The 22006-nt window shown below is 38.6% G+C and overlaps 1 protein-coding gene and 1 pseudogene across 1 annotated transcript in view; one reads left to right on the forward strand and one right to left on the reverse strand.

Moving 5' to 3' along the window:
* Window positions 1-22006, reverse strand: part of Arhgef28 (Rho guanine nucleotide exchange factor 28) — a 248065-nt gene that overhangs the window by 164846 nt on the left and 61213 nt on the right. Inside the window, exons 2-3 of the mRNA XM_077795966.1 lie at window positions 16639-16786; window positions 13342-13635 (exon numbers count right to left, since the gene is read on the reverse strand). Of these exons, the coding sequence (XP_077652092.1) occupies window positions 13342-13635; window positions 16639-16786 (442 nt within the window). The remainder of the gene's footprint in view (window positions 1-13341; window positions 13636-16638; window positions 16787-22006) is intronic.
* Window positions 21792-21892, forward strand: LOC113185992 (U6 spliceosomal RNA; annotated as a pseudogene).

A 22006-nucleotide genomic window follows, 5' to 3' on the forward strand; every position in this document is an offset into this window, starting at 1 on the left:
CAATGCAATCAATAAATGGGCTAAGGAATTGAACAGACACTTCACAGAAGAAAAATACAATCAACCAACAAATATATGAAAAAATGTTCAACATCTTTAGCAATTAGAGAAATGAAAATCAAAACTACTCTAATATTTCATCTCACTCCAGTCAGAATGGCAGCTATCAAGAATACAAACAACAATAAATGTTGGTGAGGATGTGGGGAAAAAGGTACATTCATACATTGCTAGTGGAAATGCAAATTGGTGCAACCATTATGGAAAGAGGTATGGAGATTCCTCAGAAACTTGGAATGGAACCACCTCTGACCCAGCTACCTCACTTCTTGATTTATTCCCAAAAGACTTAAAATCAGCATATTACAGAGACAAAGCCACATCAATGTTTATAGCAGCTCAATTCACAACAGTTAAACTATGGAACTGATCTAGATGCCCTTCAATAGATGAATGGATAAAGAAACTGTGATGTACACACACACACACACACACACACACAATATTAGAAATATTACTCAGCCTTAAAGAAGAATGGAATTATGGCATCTGCTGGTAAATGGGATGGAGCTGGAGAATATCATGCTATGTGAAATAAGCCAATCTCCCCAAAATCAAAAGCCAAATGTTTTCTCTAATATGTGGATGCTAATGTACAGTAGGGGAACTAGGGAAGAAAAGAGTTATTTTAGATTATATAGAGGGGACTGAAGGGAGGGGAGGGGATATGGGTATAGGAAGAACAGTAGGATGAATCAGACATTATTATCCTATGTACATATATAAATGTACAACCAGTGTGATTCTACATCATGTACACCAGAAGAATGAGAAATTATACTCCATCATATGTGATGTATCAAAGTGCATTCTATTGTCATGTATAACTAATTAAAATAAATTTAATTTTTTTAAACATAGTTTTTTAATTCATAAAAAAGTCTCATTAAAATAAGTTTTACTCTGATTCCCAAAGTCACACATACCATGAGGGTCTCAATTTATGCATCTAAGACATTCAGGAGAAAAATATTGAATGAGATCATGTCTATGTGGCAAGCCCTATGTGCAGAAAGAAGGACATGATCTCTGTCTGAGAAGCATGCAGATGGCTCACTTTTGTTCAAAACAAAATAAATATTCAGCCTACTGATATCACTATCAGATGAACTTCAACTTTAGGCTTATATACAAAGATTGTAAACAAAAATATCTGGCTTATAAGAAAAGTGATCTACAGGTAAATTTAAGTTAACCTATGTCATGTATAATAATTTGAAAGTTTATAAAATGCCAAAATCGATAGGCAAATAGTATAGCCAATGGAAAAAAGATGGATGGAAGGTAGAAGAATGAATTTGGCATGGGCGCCACACACAATCTCTGACACTTTCAGAATCCTTGTGAGAACAAGTGGATTACTCTTCCAGCCCCTTCCTTTTATGTAGTCTGCTCAGGGCTCTGGAATATGCATATGTAAATCAGTCTTCCATGCAGAAAATGGGAGGTCAATGAGTCCAGGGTATAGGAATTACAAATAGAAACACATTGATTTATAAGATGGAAACTGGCCATTCTAAGGGGCCCAAGACCAGCCTAGCAGGCACAGCTGGATCCTGAAGTCAAGAGGTAGAAGGAGGAGTGAAGTAAGCATAGCAGCAGCAGGCTGAACGCCCTGAAACTTCCTTTCTGCATCAGATGAATTTGAGACACTTAGATTATGACCATCCCTGACTGAAAAGGATCTGGGAAAACACCCATCACAGACACAAGCATTCCAAAACATTTGCACGGTGATGTACCAGACAAAAACGAACAAGACTAAACTGATCTGGCATCTCATACAGGCTACTTACCCTTCAGCTGTGGAACTAGTACTAATGTCTTTATTAGAATTCCAAATGGCAGTCCAAGTTTTGGCCTTCACATTCCGGAGTCATTTCCAGATTGAACAAGACAAAGCAAGCATCAGGGCAAAGTCTGAGGAGTTCAGCTACAACCATGCAGAGTGTGAAAGGGAACAGATTAAAGGACTGAAAGACCTGGACCTGTAGCGTGGCACTTGCCATGCTATCACTTTGGAGAGACGATTTAATTTTCACGTTTCAAGTTGTTTGATCTGTAAAAGGGAAGGGATATCTGTTCAGCTTGCTACCCAGGAATGTCGGGGGACCACAATGAAAATATCATATGGGACAGGGCCCTCAAGAACCATGAAAGCCAATGTTAGGGGAACTTAGCATTTGTACACTCTCATCTGATCTTGTTAATACAAAAAATAATAATTACAATAAACAGTCACTAATAGATATGTGGTCTGTTTGAATACAGTTTTCCTCTGGTTGCCATTTAAAAGCATAATTGAAGGGAACTAGCCCCCTGTATGGGAGGCACTATAATTGCATCAGTGCAGTATACCAGATGTGCCATTAAAACAAATATGCTATAATCTCGTGCCTCAGGCAGCAGCCAGTCATTAGGTGTTTTTAAGCAGCAATTATGCCAGACCTCCTTTCCAGCTTGGGCAATCATTTTTCTTTCATTCGTTAATATTCCTTCAAGGCTGTGATTTCAGCCACCATCTATTCCTTCAATAGATATTTGCTGATAGCCTACTGTGCACCAGGCAGGCACTCTTCTGGTCTTCTCTCATGCCACTGGGGAGCAGAAGTTCCCAGATGCCTTCCCATTGACCCTCCAGAGACCCTTCGTTTGTTTGGGAGATAAATGAAAATACCCTGCAGTTATTTCAAGCAGAAAAAGCATGGCCTCATTATGTCTTGCAACTGGCCTGTTGAAGTCTGCAGCGCTAACTGGAATTCAAGTACAACCAGAAAACGGGTCCTATCTACAGCCGAGCCAGGTCTACTCACTACCCTGCGACTGGATGCCAGAGCCTCATGTCCTGTTATACTTTAGATATGAGGTGTCCCCCAAAAGCTCATGTGTGAAATGATGAAGAACATTTCGAGGTAAAAAGATCAGATATAAGAGTTATAACATCATCAGTATATTAATCCACTGATAGGGATTAATGGGGTGGTAATCCTAGGCAGGTAGAACGTGGTTAGGGGAGGTAGGTCAGTGGGGGCATGACTTTAGGGGTTTATATTTGGTTCCTGGTGAGCAGAGAGAGATAGCTTTCTTGCTCACTCACACTTGCTCGCTTTCGCGCACTCTCTCTCTCTCCCCCTTCTCTGCTTCCCAACTGCCATGTTCTGAGCTGATTCCCTCCTGCACACACTTTACTCTGATGTTCTTTCTCACTTCAGGCCCAGAGCAATGGAGCCAGCCACCTGCGGACAGAGACCTCTGAAACTATGAGCACCAAATGAACTTTTCCTCCTCTAAGATAATTCTTATGAGATCTTCTGGTTGCAGCAGAGAAAAAGCTGACTAAAATATGTCCAAGGTCCCAGACTAAGATATCAAATTCTTTGGGTATGAACTATAGCCTCCCTGGGAGATTAATCCCCTCCTTCAGCATCAGGGCACAGTCAGCAAAGGATATTCTGGTGAGAGGAGGGGAAGAAATTAAGAAGGATCAACCACACAGGAAACTAGTACAAAAGGAGCTGCTTACCCAGTTCACACTGGCTGGGGAGGTTAGGAAAAAAGGTAAACAAAAATCTAGATGCATGAATGAAAGCAAAGAAATGAACCACCACAACCACAGGTACTTCATGCCTACCAGATGCCAACAACTATGGTATGATTGTATATTCCTTGTTTCTAAAGGGAGCTAACATTTATTCAGTGCTTCCTAGACATTCTCTCTCATTTAACCCTGACAGCCATTCCATGATGTATGTTCTTTCATCATCCTCATTTTATAGGACCAGAAACTGAGGCTTGACACAATCATGCAATTGTCCAAGCCCACTCAGATAATAAATGGAGCATCAAGGATTTGTACCCAGACATTTCAACCTCCAAAATTCAAGTTCTTAACAATTATGCCTTCTCTTATGCAAAGGGTCCCTTTGAGTTAGCATCAATGGCAGTATACTTGTCAAAGAAAACATATGTTAAAGTCAACAGTAGCAAAAAGTCAAAACTATAAAAATTAAAGTTTTAAAAGGAAACCTAGGAGAGTCATACTATAAGAATTGGAAAGCATCTTTTTTAAAAATCATGGAATGATTCACTTAATACCACACTTATTTCATATCTCCAGCTGTAAGTTGCAGATGGAAGATATGAAGTAAGGTAGAACTTGTGGAGAGAAATCTAATCAAGAACTAAAAGCTGGGACTGGGATTGTGGCTCAGTGGTAGAGCTCTTGCCTAGCATGTGTGCGGCCCTGGGTCCAATTCTCAGTACAGCATATAAATAAATTAAATAAAGGTCCATTGACAACTAAAAAAATATTAAACAAAAAAAGGAATTAAAAGCCCTAAATATATTTTAAAAGCATGCAAGAAAAGATAGAATGTTAATAAATCAACCAATTGAGGGGGTGGGGAATAAGCAAAAGGAGAATGAGCTGCATCATTCATAAGGAACCAGGTTCAGGCCTTTCTCCAGGGTTGGCCTGATGTGTCGCCCTCTGGTGCCTGTCCGCCACCTCTCTCTCTCCCTCTCTCTCTCTCTCTCTCTCTCTCTCTCTCTCTCTTTCTCTCTCTCTCTCTCTCTCTCTTTGTCTCTCTCTCTCTCTCTCTCTCTGCCCCCCTCAAAAAAAAAAAATCAGCATAGCAAAAACAAGCACAAGTACAGGAAGGGTAGGGACAGCAGGTCAATAGGAACAGAGAGAGGGATTACAGAAGATTTCTCAAGGTTTCTATCATGGAGGCTCACAGTTAAGAGTCAACACAAGGTCTTTTAAGGGTCACCAGGGTCAAATAAAGAGGGCCTTGCAGCAGAACACACTGCCCATTTCTCTAGGCGTCCACGTCACTTTTGACTAGCACTACCCTTCTCCCAGGCCTCTCCCACTCACCTTCAACTACCGGCTTTTTGACCTTCCTGGATTGGTCATTTTAAAAAATATGTGTCATATGTGTTTTAAATAAAATAGTACAAGGACAACTGCCAACATCTAATTCCTATTAAGAAATCTATGAAAACAGCAAAACTCTTAGCTTTTTCCTTCCAGATAAGTGCTAAGAGATTGCGTGGCTGCTGTCATTTTCAAGTTCCATTCTAGCCTCCCGTGTGCCATCAAAAGCTGCCTGTGCATCCTGCCATGTTTGAAGGGCTCCCAGCAGACAGCAGGCAGGGAGCCGGCACGGCTGGCCAGAGGAGAGCTTCAAAATGTCTGTGGCTCAGAGTCCTTTGGGAATCACAATAGAGTAGAGTGTTTAAAAATAAAAAGCTCCCATTTACATTCTTTTTCCTTGAAAATTATAATTGAGGGAGAGAAAAGTGACCTGAATACAACCCTATGTTCTATTTCCCAGATGTGAGAGTAAATGTGTAATTCCCTATTCCAGTCGAAGGGCTATTGTTGCCAGACAAAAGTAGGAAGCTTGCTTTTTTTAAGGAAGAGTTTTAAGCTGCTGTTTCTTCTTTAAAATGCTGTACCTTAGAGAAGGTGCTCAATAAGCGGTACCGACTAAAGATGAAAAATAAATCTAATATTTTTGAGGGGAGCAAAACACCTGTTTGGGAGGAATTTAAGTCTATATTACATTCTTCACTGCCACAAATCCTAGTTTTTAAAAAATTAAAAGCTCAAAAGTCAAAGAAAACATTTTTAAATTAAGGACTTTAAATGTCACAAATGACATACATACTCATAGCTAAGTATTGTGAAACAACTTTATTAGTTTACCATGGGATCTATTCCAAAAACATTCTCCCCACCATTAGTATTCACCTCATGGGTTACTATAGCAACCCAGGAAGACATTACCAGCTTATCATGTCAGAAAAAAGGTTGTGGAGGTATTTGTCCCAGTAGGTACTATCAGAAGTGACAGAAGGCCAGAAAGCAATAATGAATGTGCACACAATTGCTTAAAAAATGTAACAGTTTCCAAGAGAAACACACACACCCTGAAATTAGTTGTTACCCATTATACATTAATTTCAAAACTGAAAAGAAGAAGCTGGAAACACATATTTTGAAATAAATCTGTCTTTTATGGGTTTTCTGCCCACTGATATTCCAGCTGGTGTCATTTCAAAGTTGCCATCCAGTATAAAGCTTTGGGCTAGAATAACAGAGCTGACCTGTCACATTGTCTGCAGGCCAGCAAGCAAGGCTCATGACTCAATGCACCCTTCCCTGGTCTATAAGACTTGGAAAACAGTGAAGTGGGGCCTATCTATGGGTCTGCTCCTCGGCCTCGCTCTATTTTATTTCTATATCAGCTGTTGGCAGGCTATATTCAGGAATAAAAACACAAATCCAGCTCAAACTCTAGTGTTGAACAAATCTCACTTCTATTGGCTACAGATCTCTTTTCTCTATTCCAAGAAAGAGAAACAGATACTCTCCTCTGTCAACTCTGCTGGGCCCCATATTCCCCTTCTTGTGGTCCCTGGGGTGAAGGTAATTGTTCTGACCAGCTTGAAGCAAGATGCAGATGTCACATAAAACTGGCCGTTCCCCCTAAGTCTTTCATAATAAACTCCTAATTCTTATTTAGTAGCTATTCCTGCAGATAATAAACCATATCAAAATTGCTCTTTAAATTCCCCACATGAACACTAAACAATCAAGGCACATCCTAAAAGTTGTTGCATAACTCTTATTCTTAAAAACTTTCTTCTGAAATCCTTCTGATCTCTGCATTTCTTTTTTTTTTCTTCTCTCATTAGTTGTGGAACATAGAAAGGCAAACAATGTTCTTCAAAGGGTGCTAATTATAAAGACCCAAAGCATCATGCCAGCCATCTTCTTTATAAGAGCCTCACACTACGCTACCCACACTGTGCACCACACCTGCAGTCCATGACAAGGATTTCTGTTTTTTCTTTAAGTCCCCATTCATTATGCTGTGACTAGTTTTTACACAAACAAACATTACTTGAACTTCTTGTTACAACGTATATTCTGCAACTAATAAATCATTCTAATTTCTAGATTCAAGTTCAATCTATCATGATGTTATTTGCAAATTATGGAGCATACTCTTAATCTGATCTTTGGAATAAATAATTAAAATATTAAATTCTCTAACCCCTCCTACCAATTCCACCAACTGCTCCTCTTTGGGGACAGCTCTCCAATCAAATAACCAGAGAATGAGAAGCCAACTCCCTAAATACATCAGCTGTGTTTAACTTTAAGACCAAGATAGCCCTGTCAAAAGGTTGCAAAGGCACAACTGCCTTACCATCAAAAATTCCTTCTCTGCATAGAATCACTTACAAAGGCAGGAGGAATGTTGAATGAATAAAATAACCTGAATGATAAAACTTTGTTTTATTATAAGATTTTAATAAGATTCAATTCCTGGCATCACCTTTACAAAACCAAGCTTTGTTATGTTTTTTGGTTGGTATAACCAAGAATCACATGTGCTCCATAACAAATACAAGAAGGCCTATGTGAAGACCTCTGATCACAAGAAATACTTGCACCTAGTCAACTGCAGAAATCCAAATTCACTTGTAGAATTAAAATCTACTCTGGAAAAAAAAAATCTTGAATTTGCTATACACAAGTTTGTAAGTATAAATACATGTGACTATGTGACATCTTTATATGCCTTTTTTCACTCTTTAATCAGAAAGCATGGCCAGGACAAGCTCTACCTCTCCTTAGGCTGTGAGAAAAGTCTCTAAGTTCACAGGGTAATGCCATCAGCCTTGAGATGGCATATGTAGCCCCCTGGGTCTTCTGCCCTCGCAGCAGCCCCACCCGCAACCCCTGGGAAGGCCTTGCAAGCTCCTGGGAGCACAAATACAAGGAAATCGTGTGGTTGAACAGGAAGGGAAGGCTTTCAAGTCCAAAGTCATGTAAGTATCAACATGTGAAACATTAGAATATTTAATCCCAGTTAACCTAATTGTCAACATTATGCCAATCTCTGAGAAAAAATTTCTGTCCAAAATGAAGCAAAGAACCCAAAACAAAATAGATAAATTGTGAAATTTCATGGGGTAATTATATTACTTCTCAATATTTTACTATAATTGAGAGCCTCTGAGACCCTGCCAGTTTTCTATCATGAAAGCTATTGCACAGAAGGAATGGGCCTAATTTTATGAAACAGAAACCCAGTTTTATGGATGGCCTAAAATTAAATAAAACCTGGGATATTTCCTTCCCTCGTAGGCATAATGAAGTTGCCTTATGACTAATGACGGGTAAAACGCAGGCCAAGAGGAGGCTCTGCTTTTCTTTATGGGACACAATGCTCCACTCAGATTCTGGCCCTTCTCCAGGATCCTGGACTTCCCGATAACTCTCAATGACTAAGAGGAAAAAAAGAAATGAGAGATTTATCATAAAATACAAGGGAATTACAGTATGCTTCACAGTAAGACTTTAATCAAACTCAAAAGAGTTTGTCTGGTAAGAGAGACAAAGCCATTGTCAAAATTAATTCATATTCATCCAGCAATATCTATTTATACCTAAGGAAATCATAAATAAATGAACAACACACATCATTTTCATAAGAGTGAACAGTGAAGATTTCAAACTGTTTTTGGATAAGTACTAATAATTACTGAATAGTATAGTGATTCCGCTGAAAAATTAAAACAGAACTACCATATGATCCAAGCAATCCCACGACTGGGTATATATCCAAGAGAAAGGAAATCATTATGCCAAAGAGACATCTGCAGCACCATGTTCATTGCAGCAGTATTCACAATAACCGAGAAATTAACCAATCCTATTCACTGATGAATGGGAAAAGAAAATGTGGTACCTATACACAATGGAATACTTTTCAAGCATAAAAAGAAAATCCTGCCAATTACAGCAACATAAATGGAACTAGAGATCATTATGTTAAATGAAATAAGCCAGGCACAGAAAGACAAATACCATATGATTTCACTCACATGTGGAATCTAAGAACATTGATCTCATAGAAGTTGAGAGCAGACTAGTGGCTACCAGAGGACAGCAAGGAGGGAAATTGTTCATCAATGGGTACTATGTTATAGTGTGCTATTGTACTGTAGTGACTATAGAGGACAGTAATGTCTTATACATTTCAATAAGCTAGATGAAAGGATGTTGAAAGTTTTCACCAAAAAGAAATGATATTTGAGGAAATAAATATGTTTAGCTCAACTTAAATACTACCCAATATATACATGCATCAAAACATCACATGGTACTCCATTAATATGCACAATTTTTATATTTCTATGTATCAATGGAAAAATGGAGTTTTAAAAAAGAAATAATTATTAGGAAAGAAACTATTTTCCATGTCTGACGCCATCACCACTATCAATTCCAGCAGATCCCATCCCTCAATTTAATTCTCAATTCATTATTATAATTTATCTACTTCAAAGACAACCAAAACCAATAAAATACGTGTGTTGGGGAAAAAAAAATCTGAGTGTGTAAGAGATCCTAAACCAGTTAGATCAAAACTCTAAATTGAGAGTTAAAAATAATAAAGAACAAATCCAAAATAGTTCAAAATTAGTACTACCCTACCAAATGGATTTGAATAGGCAATAAGTTAAAACATGTCCCCTGAAGTCACACGTGCATCATAACCTGACATAACCCTGCTGCCACAGGACATCTCTATGAGGCCTTCACCTAGTGTTCTTGTTGATTCCCAACTATAAAATGAGTAATTTATGTCCAATTAAGTTTCAGTCAATGCAACAAAAACTCCAGGTCCCCACCCACCCAGTATATAATAGAATTTCTGAAGTTAAAAATTAAAACTAACATAGAAGAATTGATATTTGAATTATTTGTCTAAATGCCCAATTTGCTTTTTAAAAACTGGAATAATTTTTGGGCTGCAATTGTGTAAAATGAATCAGAATGCATTCTGTTGTAATATATACCTAATTCAAATAATTAATTAAAAAATGCATATATAAAAAACTGGAATAATTTTGACAAAAGTATCCTGATAAATGCATCCATTAAGGCCCCCCAATCTAACATTGGCCATTATCCATATATGATCCATAACTTACACACATAACAGAACTGTAGATACAAAAATTTAAGCCTATGGCAGACTGAATAAAATCCCCTAGGACAGTCACAAACCTCAGAGTAAAACTTAGCTAAAAACATGGTGTTAGTCTGTCCTTTGACAGTGAGTTGTGGAGAAGCCCTTCTGCAAGTCTAGGCTGCAGGAAGTGTAATATCAGGTACTATACGCTGATGCTAGAGAAAGTCTAGAAAAGTTCCTAGAAATGTTTAGTAATTGTTTATAATAGTAGGATTTTATCCTTTGGCTGGATCTTCAACTTGCTCAAACCAGTTATAATTTCCATTCTATGCATATACGTGCACACATATAAAATATACTACCTATATATGGAAGTCCATTCACATAAGCACAAGAAAGCCAACTTTTAGTACAAACTTTTATGTTTAGACATGGTTCTACAGACTTCACCATATATCATCTAATATAATCACTAGAATAAGCAAATCAGTTTGGATACTATTGTGCCTTATTTTAGAAATTAAAAATTTGTGGCACCAGAAATAAAGTAACTTTCCAAGTCTCATAGCCAGGAAGCTGCACATTTAGGACTTAAACCTGGCTCCAGAGCACTTTTTATTAACTATGACAGTAGAATTGTTTTTCTATACAATACAATGTCTCGCCATGAAAAAGAATGGCTTCAGTTTTTCCCTCATGAAAATATATCTGTCCTATATAAATACTGGTGAAAGGGCCAGAAAGCGCCTCTTGGTAACATATACATGTCTGATACAAGGATATGGATAAATCAAAGATCATGAAAGGCAGAGGCATAGTAATTAAGAATGCATCTCTAAAAATCCATGAAAATGGCAGGAAGATTGCTTTTAACAACTCAGTGTCTCCAAACTCATTTCATGACTCTCTATCAGAAATAACCATGAGCATCCACACCCAACATGGAGAATTGTGTGTACATACTATTGTCAATGCACATGTTAAATGTTATAATATCTTTAATTTCTAAATTTTGACATGAAAAACAAATATAGCAAATGAGTAACTTGAATTCCATTTTGGAATCACTTAGTTTAAGCTATTCATGTGAAGTTATGAAGTTCCATGATCTTTAACAATTTGCAACTTTGCAGAGACACTGACTGAATCACTGCAGACACCCCACTGCTATGCTGATAGGGTTGCTGGTAGGAGCCTGTGATGGTAGCTCTGCCCCTTGAAGCTTTGATGCTGTTATGGTTTGGATATGAGGTGTTCCCCTAAAACTCCTGTGCTAATACAGGAGATGAAATGATTTGACTGCAAGAGATATAAACTAATCTAGAGGATTAATCCACTGGATGGATTAATAATTTGGATGACAGCTGGGGCATGGTTGCAGGAGGTTTTTCACCAGGTGTGTGTGTAAGAAATTATATATTTTCTCTCCAGCTTCTTGCATGTTCTCTTTCTGATTCCTGGCTGACATGAGCTAAGTAGTCTTCCTCTGCCATTTCCCTTCCACCTTACCTTGTTCCCAGAGCAGTGGAGTCAACCAACTATGGACTAAGACCCCTAAAACTATTAGCCAAAATAAACTTTTCCGACTCTAAGATGTTGTTGTCAGGTATTTTAGTCACAGTTACAAAAAACAGACTAACACAGATGCTCTTCACTCATGAGTTTGAGCACAGTGACAGGTAGAGAATCCCAGTGCTTTCTGTCTTTGTCAAAATGGATGCGCTTTGGAAAACATAAAACACTATCCAATATTCTAGTTAGAAAGGTTTTAAAAATCCAAGAAGCTTAAGAAAATAAAGTTTCTTAGCCAGAAAATATTGTGTATATAAGGCATATTAAAATATTTCATATATAAATCATATGTATAACAATATATCAATATATATAACACATTATTTACTACATAACAAACATGCCATGCACATATAGAAGAGTTTATTCTGAGACCTTCAAGAAGGTATATGTGCAATTCCTCCACATATATCACGTCCCCTCTCTAGGACCTTGGGGATAATAAAGAGCAGAACAGACACAAGCCCACACCTTCAGGGAGCCACCCCTTTGTACACATCAATCAGACATCTCACAGCAAAGAGGAGCACAAGGATCCAGGCAAGGCCCAGTGTTGCACAACACTTTGGCTTCTCTCATCCAAGGCCTTCAAAAATAAGAAACATCCTTGAGTGCCCAGGAGACTTCCAATAGAAAGATTAAAAAAAAATTACCTCTCTAGTTGTGGCTTATAGCCCTGTTTACAAAAATCATACCCTTTTACCTAGAGTAGCGCATTAAATCTTATCCATGTTCAAATTTAAGCCAACTTTCGACTCCTAACTAGCATTTATCAGGAAGCAGAAATTCTTTAAAAAAGCATCACCTAACCACAAAGCTAAAATCATGGGAAGAATAGGAAAAAGCAAAAATAATATATGTTGTGTTTAATAAAAACAACACTTCTGTGTTTTCAATAAAATTATGTAATTTGTAGCCACCATCAGAGGCATCCATTAAACAGCTTAGCTGTGTGCCTAGTTTGGGACTAATAACATCTACAGCTCTGTTCGCGTGCACATTCCAAATAGTTGGTATTAAGAGAGTTTAGTAACTCCAAAAATTAGTAAAAACATAGTACAAAAAAAAATGATCAGTGCCTAAGGAAATGGAAATGCTAATTACCTTGATTTGGTCAATATACCTGGTATCCATGTATGTAATTACCACACTGTACCCCATAAATAGAAACAATTATGTCAATTAAAATGTTGAGTACAAATATAGTACAAATGTTCTTGGAGACACGGACATGTCTAAAGATGTCAACTCATCAATGACATTTCTTTTATGACCACATTTCTTCTAAAGGCATTAGTGTCCCTCCTTCATGGAGGTATTTTTGTTTTTGTTTTTTCCTTGTTTTCTATTTGAAAACAAGTCAGCAATGTCCTCTTTTCACAGCAAGAAAACCTGCCAAGGGAAGTGGAGCCACAACCCAAAGCATCTGGCTTCAAGAACCTGCCATAAAGAAACAGTCCCATCCCATTGAGTCCCATCCCATCCCCCTCACCTCCCCCTCCCCAACAACCCCGAGGACACAGCCACATCAATCACCCAGAGATGAGTGGCTCAGGGCCTCAGGGAACCCAGCCACATCAGAGCAAGGCTCAAAAAAAAAAAGATGGACACAAAAACCCACCCAGAAAGACAGACAACTAATGTAAATAAGACACATTCTCAATTTAACATAAAGTGTGCACAGCTGAATCTTCTGAGGAAGACCCACCTTCAAGTGAAGAACTTCCCAGCACAGTCCAACCCGCAGGTAGCTCCAGCTGGGTCAGAGCCAGTACCAGCTCCTCATCCAAAGCAGGTAGTGCTGCCACCGTCAGGGCAAATGGGGTGAGCAGGCTCTGGTGGCTACAGGCTGTGAGGCGATCAGCCTGGGTAACCAGCAATCGGGCCAGCCTGCAGGCCATGTTGTCCACGTAGGTCACTGAGCCAGAGCCCATGGTCACCGGGGAGTAGCCTTCTGAGCAGAGGCACACAGACACCGTCACCGTCTCCTGAAGCCGGTGGCCTGGACGACAAGACAGTGAACAGCTCAGCCCAAGTCTGCAGAAGACTCTCCCAGTGGCCTCAAGCTAGCTCAGCAGCACTGGCAGGAGGACAGGCAGAACGGAGGAGAGGGCCCGCCAGTCTTTAAACACTGCCACACCTGTGTGGCAGTCAAGTTAAAGCTGACACCGTCTTCTTTTAGTGACTACTGATTTTAAAGCTCTCTTTTATGAGCTTAGGGTCTATTCCTCTCTCATGACCAAGCACAGTTATTTGCCTGTCTTCACCTCTTATCTCCACCACAGCCCCTGAGTTCAAGTCTGCCACCTTGAATGTACCCACTCCCATTAAACTGCACACATCCAGCTACATCAGCTCTTTTCCTCTCTGACATTTCCTCCAGCATCATATATTTTTACCTATTTATTTAGGTGAGAATTTTGTAAGATAGCATCACAGAATTACACACATTCATCCTAATTCCATGGCACTCCTTTGAATGTGAGTTGGGAAGGGTTAACAATACTAAACAGTCCAAGTGTGGTAGTGTACCTGTAATCCCAGTGACTCAGGAGGGTAAGGAAGGAGAATTGCAAGTTTAAAGCCAGCCTCAGCAATTTAGCAAGACCCTAAGCAACTCAGCCATCAAGATCACTCTAAATTAAAAACACAAAAAAGGGCTGAGGATGTGGCTCAGTAGATAAGCCCCCCTGAGTTTAATCCCCAGTACAAAAAAAAAAAAAAACAAGAAAAGAATACTAAAACACATGCACATATTGATATGAACATATTCAACAAAAGTATATGTATGTTCTTTAGTGCCTTCCCCTTGACTTCTGATAATAGTTCCTCTGATCCTCTGATAACTGTCTTCTCAGCTCTTAATACTGGTAGGGGTAGTTACCAAGCCCCTCCTTATACTCTTCTTCTTTGCCTCACTCTCAACTTTTGCCAAAGTTGGTGAACTCCTACTCAAGTACATTTTTCTGTTGACTTTGGCAGATTTTCCAGGAATTAACAGCAGCAAACCACTGTAACCATGATAATTACAGCTGACACACAAGCCATTCAGCTACCACTGGCCCATGAGGCCTTCCTGTCCCCAAGCAAATGGCTCTGCCTTATTCTGCAAAGCTTTCCCCAGATGCTATTCTACCAGGACTCCAGGATCAAGAGTATCTGAAGTTTACTAGAGAGTTACTTACAGCCTCACACTAACCCTTTAAAAGGGGAGGTATAGAATGTACCCACTGCCACTAGACTGCAAATATCCAATATATACTACAGAAACCTATTTTCCATGTTTCTGAAGGTTACCCTGATAAACCTGTAGCCAGCTAAATGTAGGGATCAGAAATAAAGACTGCTCACTTCTAGGGAATCTTGAAATGAAGTTAAGGACCCTTACTTTAAGGAGGCCACAATATAATCAGAAAGACTTTCTTTAAGACAGGAGGGGAAGGAGAATTGCCCCTACATGTAAGCAAAGAAAAAGACAAAACGGAAGGTTTTGATATTGGGAGGGGCATTTTTGTTAATTATTTCTATTTTTTCTCTATAAGAGGCTTAATAAAAGAGAAAGCTAAGAAAAAAGGGAGGAAACTAAAGGTAAGAAAGACATCAATGTAAATGCCAGAGCACAAAGACAGAGAGAAAAAGGACCAACAGGCAAAGTAACTATGTGCCACTAATTAAGTTTGATTTTTTTTTTCTTGTAAGGACGAGGGTTACTGGGGCCAGAGAGGAAAGTGCTTAATATTGCCCACAGTCGCAGAGATGGTCTTCAATGACTAAGACCAGGCAGGATTGAAAAGTATTCATACTTCTCTACAATTTTCACTGTATCTGTGTTGTTTGCATATTCTCTACAAAACCTAGTTCCACATGCAGCTGATATACTACATAAGTGCTTAGGAACATATTTTCTTTAAGAATAAGGCCAGGGGCTGGGGCTTTAGCTCAGTGGTAGAGCACTTGCCTAGCATATGTGAGGCACTGGGTTTGATCTTCAGCACCACATAAAAATAAATAAGTAAAATAAAGGTATTGTGTCCACCTACAACTAAAAAAATAATAAATCAATCAAAAGAATGAGGCCAATCTTACCTATAAGAAAAATTGAAGATCATGTATATGCTACAACTTGAGAGGGCCTAAAAGGCCCATGATTAAGGAAAAAAAAATCAGCAAAATAATGAAAAAAAAAAAACTATTACCTGTTCTGCAGGTGATGACATTTAAATTCTACCTTTAGATTAAAGCTTGATAAATGCATAAGCTACATCATATTGAAAATGCAAAACAAATATATCTGATAAGGGTTGTTAGTTCATAATACCAGATTAACTCTATATAAAATAAATAAGATACATTAATTTAATTTTTATTATGTAAAATATATTACTCTTAATGCAAGGTATATCACCTTGTCACATGTCACCAGGGCATTTGAAGGAGAATAACAGGTTTCAAAAAGGGAACACTTTGATGGTGGGGAGAGAAAGTTCTGGAGCCTAAGATCATTGAGGAGAATTCTGAATGGATACAGAACCCCAGCCAGCAAAGGGAGCAAGGCAGGGGAGAGGTGGACCTGGAGCTGCCAGGCTGACAAAGGGGAATGAGGAAGGAGGCTGAAAACAGACTTCATCAGTGCCAGTTCTTCCTGAGCCAACCCTGGCATTGAACCCTGGGACTTGAGGAGGTGATACTTGAGGTATAGTGTTTCCTCCGTTTGGCTGCATCCAAAGTACACCCAATCATAAGAGCATGGTGCAGCCAGCAGGATGGGCCTGTTAGTCAAGGACTAAGTCAAGACTCCAAATGTAGCTGCAGACAAGCAGGAAAAACCTCCCATGAGAGAGAACACAGTGCAAGTCTTCTTCCTGATGGTACCCGTCTGTACACACCCACACACAGCCTCAGAGAACTGTTTTCCTTTCCCTTTTGGTTTTCTCCCGGCCTAGAACTCTGGAGGGAAGATGACTGCTAACAGAGTTCCCAGTCATGCAACAAAGAGGCCGCTCACCTGGAATTCTGGATTGGAGAATGTTATCCTCGATGCGCTCTGCGATCACAATGTGTCTCTGATGAGATCCATCATAAATAAAGTAAAACTCAGCATCTTCGGGAAGATAAACATTTTTGCCAAACTTTGCATAGACTGTCATCTGCCCCTGAAAGATAAATAAGTTGGGGCATCATTACACTTCCTGGTCCTGGCTCTAAGAAACCACAACAAAAGGGCGCACATCCAAAACATTGTCATTTGTTATATTCACTTCGTGTGAGTAAGCTCAAATATCATGAATCCACCTTTCCAACAACAATATTTTGTGACATTGGGGAAGATGCTTCCTGTTATATTTGGAATGGGGGTAAGAGCTGGTCTGTTCAGGAAAGTTAAAGAAGTTCAGGACATAGGGAAGAATTTTTTTTTAATTTACTAGATGTGGGAATGTGATATTTCATTGTCTTTTACTTGGAACTCTTACCTGCCAAACATCATTGCTTGTATTAATTTTCATCCTGTACCTGAAATGCCACTATTAGTACAAAGGTTCATGATCATTATCATTAGCCCTGGCTTTGCCTTGTCGGTGGCAAGAACCTTCAATGTTCACGAACGTTGCCAAACAAACAGGACAACTGGCTCCCACACTTGATATGCCAGTTCCATTTGCTATTTATCTTCTCGAAGGGATTTCCAAGTCCCCTTTCTCAACCAACCTGGCCTTACAGTTTCTCTCAAGAGCTCCTGGTTGGCACAAAGCCTGCAAAGCACCCTGTCCCATGGAGGCACAATCTGAGGACAAGTGTCCAAAGGAACTGAGGTGGCAGCTAGCAGTCTTGAGTATATGATCCTGCAGTGGCTTTGGGCATGGTGCTAAATCAGCAGAGCTGTGCCCCGGTGGGATGCAGTGATGGACAAGCCCACCAGATCATCCCAGGAGACTTAGAAGGATTCATAACACTCCCTACCCCAAACACAAAAAAGCAGTGTGGAGTGGGGCCTCCAGGGAGAGGGAGCATTCCGCCCAGCCCGTGGGAGTGGCAAGGAAGTGGAAAGTGGGGGCTGGAAAGGTCGCCCACCTTGGAGGGCCTCCAGAGCTCGCCCAGTGTGGAGAAGCATCTGGGCTTCTGTGTGCTCAACCACAGCAAACCAAACCCATCCTCCAGAAGATTCTCACCCTGAGACAGGAAAGAAAACTGAGCAGAGAAACACCTATGCAGTCTCCTGGACATCTGTTTGCCTTTGATGGGTATCAGACTGACAGTCTATATAACAGCATGACACTGTAGGATGCTAAGAATCAGGTGAATCAGGAACAAAAGCAAGATTTGTGCAGGGCTCCTCCTTTCAGTTGCCACACTGTTATTTAATCTAAAATTTTTTTAAATAAAAAAAGATATGTTTTCATAGTGGTTTGAATCCATCCAACATACATAAAGTTATCTGAAATTATAACTTGGGGTGAACACCAATTGTGGAGTTCTGAAAAAAAAAAACATCACCAGTTCACAATTTTGAATTGTCTTTTGTCTGCATAGGGCATGCATGCACAAACACAAGTGAAAGAAAGTAACACAACAAGAAAAGTCTATCACACAATAGCTTCAAAAAAAAGTTCAGGAAGGAGATCTGAAAAGGAAAAAAAAAACAATAACAAATATCTAACATGAGCGACAGGAAACTGAGATGAAATTCCATTTCCTAAAAAAGGAAGAACAAATTGCTATAGTCATGTTCTTGGTTACTAAAGGGATTGTTAGTAATCCATGGACAGAATCTGACCTGACCTCTTCATGTTCTTTTTTTTTTAAATAGAAAATAGATTGTATAAATAGATCAAAGATTTTCTCAGATCACAAGAATATCTAATCTACATCTATTCCAAACAGTGGTCATATTACTATTTTGCTTGGTTGGGTGAACAAGGACTACCACTTAGCAAAGCATTTAATTATAACCCTTTTCTAATGCAGTATGTCCCCTAACAGTATGGTCTTGCACTTCATGGTAGCCCTCTTTCAAGAACCTCATCATGCTTATGTCAGAAAAGAAGATAAATAACACTCATGTCAGAAGTGAGACAGGCCCATTAAAGAGAGATGCCCACAAGTCCTAGCACTAAGTCCGATATCAGCAATAAAAGGAGTCCCTTTTTAATAATCACAAGGACACCAGAAAGACAAAGATACTATGGGAGGGGAAGGAAAGGAGATGATACAGAAACCAATAGAGGTAGCCCATGAGATAGAAAGGGAGTCAGGAGAGGAAGCCAGAGAAAGAAAACATGAAGATGGTAGAACAAGAACATCTACATTCAGGAAAGGCCATTCATATGGCTTGTAGAAGGTGGACTGTACATGAAGCTCCCTGGAGGATCTCAGGAACACGGAAAGAATATGCTGAGCAATCAGAGCAGTGTGAATAATCAGCCACAGGTACCAGATTTTGGCTAAAACTGGGGTCTTTCTAATCACGGTGGCCCCTGAAAATCAGCTTCTCTTCTTAAAAGACCACTTGTTTCATACATGATAAAGACAAATTCCAACTTACAGATTCCAGGGTACCTCTTTCACTTTCCCATCTGGATTCAATTGCATTCTTTGCTTTGGGCAATTGAAAATGACAAACTTTCCTAATTTGTTAGCATCAACATCAGAATCACTCCATATCTGAACAGAGGTAACCGAGATGTGTTATCACCTTTCTATCAATTACATTCTAAATGCAATCTCTGAAATACTTCACTGAAACTTCTAGACACAAGAAGAGACATACTAAGAAAAATCATCTCTAAAATTAATTTATAAATGTAATGTGCACCAATCAAAATCAAAACTCCAGAATAAGCTTGTTTTAAAGTTTATTTGGAAGAGTAAATACATAAGAATAGAAAGAAAAGTTTGAGATAGAATAATATTTAGGCGGTGAATGAAGAGCTCAAAGCTTGCCCTATGACATAGCAAAATATAGAATAAAACCCAGGTAAAGTGAACAGTATGTAGAGACAGATCCCAAAGTAGAGTGCAGAGACAGACACATGTGCCCATGGAAATTACATAATCAAGGTGGCATTTCAAATCAGTGGGTTAAGAATGGTCTACTTAATAAATGGTTTGGGTACAACAGCTCTCCACTGGGAATGAAAATATGCTTCCTATCCCATAACTAAATTTCTAATTAATTCAATATTTAACACACAAAATTCATAAGAGCATGAAACTAGAAGACCATTTAAAGTCTTCATTATCAAACAAAATGATGGTGATTACAGATATCTAAATTTCAGACACATGGAAATGAAGAGTACAAACTGCTTTTCATTTTCCTATGGTCTTACTGGCTTTGTCCCTAGGAACAGATATTCCCCAGGTACCTATGCTACAGAAGAAGTACATGCACTGCTGAGATTTCCTCTCTTTTATCAAAATTACTTTTCTTTCTCCTTTACTTTTGGTTGGAAAATTTTCTCTATTTTTCAATAAATTATAAATATGCTATTTAAGAAAAATATCTAAATAGACATATTCCAAATCTAAAAAAAAAATATTTTCCACATTGTTACAGTTGTTGACACTTTTCTATTTGCATCCATTAAGTATTTGATATTTCATAATTCTGTAATTAAACATTCTTCTAGCATTGTACATTAACTGTATTTCTTTTTTAACATTATAAACAATAACATAATAAACAATTTTTGTTCTTCAAGTTACTAGTTTAAAGTAAATTCCAGAAATGAATCCAAGAATGTGAATAAGTTGTCACAAGCAGCCAAATTGCTATCCAAAACTGTTGTATTAACTCTCATTATCTCGTATGCAGATCATGTGTACCATTTTCATCTCAACCTTGTCAAAACTATTTTTTGTAGTATTTCCTGTGTTAGATAATAAACCATTCCTTGCTGATTTAATTCATTTCTTTCAGTTGCCAATGAAATTATTTGCACACTTTTAGAAAAATCTGTTACTAAATGGTGTACACACTTGATAGTAGGCAAGTCAAACTTCAATTTAAAGCATTCTACTCTTTCCTCCTCTTCTTTTTCACTTCTGAGTTCACCTGTATAAGTTTTGCCTTTGATGGGACAAAATTTTCACTTTCCCAAGTAAACCAGCTGGAGCCAATGTCAGATCACCCCTTTTTCCCTTTGAATAGTGAAGATAAACCACCTTTTACCCATTCATGATTGGGTAAAAAACACTCAGCTCTACTCCTGTGAGACCCTCATCTATATTCCTGTGTACTCCATCTTGCTCTCAAGGCCAAGCAACATAGAAAATGGTAATAACAAATGTGGAATAGGAAAGATGAACTGTAATCCTATTAAATAGACTTCCATATAAACACAAAAAATTAGGTGCATTAAATCAATATATCTTTACCATCAATATCCTTCTAGACAAATACTACTTATAGAATCCATGAATAATTCTCAAAGACTTAGTCTTCTGCTAAAATGCTAGGACATCTACGGATTATTTTTCCAAAAGAATTTGAAATGTATTATGTGGTTTTCCACTTAAACTATCTCATCCAACAAACATCGTAACTCCTGTTTAGACAGCATATGGAGTAGAAACAGTCATAGATGCTAATTTGCATGTTCCAAGGACTTGTTCACCAATCTCTGTCTGTAGTACCCTGAGTAAAAGAGTAGCTGCATTAACCTAATCACTGAGCATTCTTGCACTAATATCCTCTCCCTCCCCCCGCCCCTCTACCCTCTCACCCACTGCAGGCCATGAATCTGTACCTAGTTTTTCTTTGTTAATAACAATGCTGTTTGCTAGACAACAACCTTAGCTGTGAGTTTCAAAAATATCTAGTAAGAATAATGTATTTTCAAATTAGACAATGAGAAAAAGTAGTACATCTTTTTATAGTGGGTTTTTTGTTTGTTGGTTGGTTGGTATTGCAGACTGAACTCAGAGACACTTAACCTTTGAACTGCATTTTTATGTTTTATTTAGAGACAGAATCTTGCTAAGTAGCCTAGAGCTTTGCTCAGTTGCTGAATTTGCAGTCCTCCTGCCTCAGCCTCTTGAGCCTCTGGGATTACAGGTATTCTCCCAATTATGTGGGTTTTCTTAATCTGGAGTCATGGGAAGAATCCATAAATGCATTTCAGGTAGTATGAGCACCTTTTAAAATTATTAGCAAAACTAGTGCTTGCTTTGGTAGCACATATACTAAAATTGGAATAATACAGAGAAGATTAGCATGGCCTTTATGCATAAGTGTTTCATATTTTGAAAAAAAAATTATTAGCAAAACTGTTTCTGTGTATATGTGTTCATGTTAAGAAAAGATTTACAGCCTTCATCACAGTCTCAGAGGCATACAAAAATTCAAAAGGTATTGTGAACTCTGACTTTTATAG

This window comes from Urocitellus parryii, chromosome 1 (genome assembly GCF_045843805.1).
Source record: "Urocitellus parryii isolate mUroPar1 chromosome 1, mUroPar1.hap1, whole genome shotgun sequence".
NCBI classification, from domain to species: domain Eukaryota; kingdom Metazoa; phylum Chordata; class Mammalia; order Rodentia; family Sciuridae; genus Urocitellus; species Urocitellus parryii.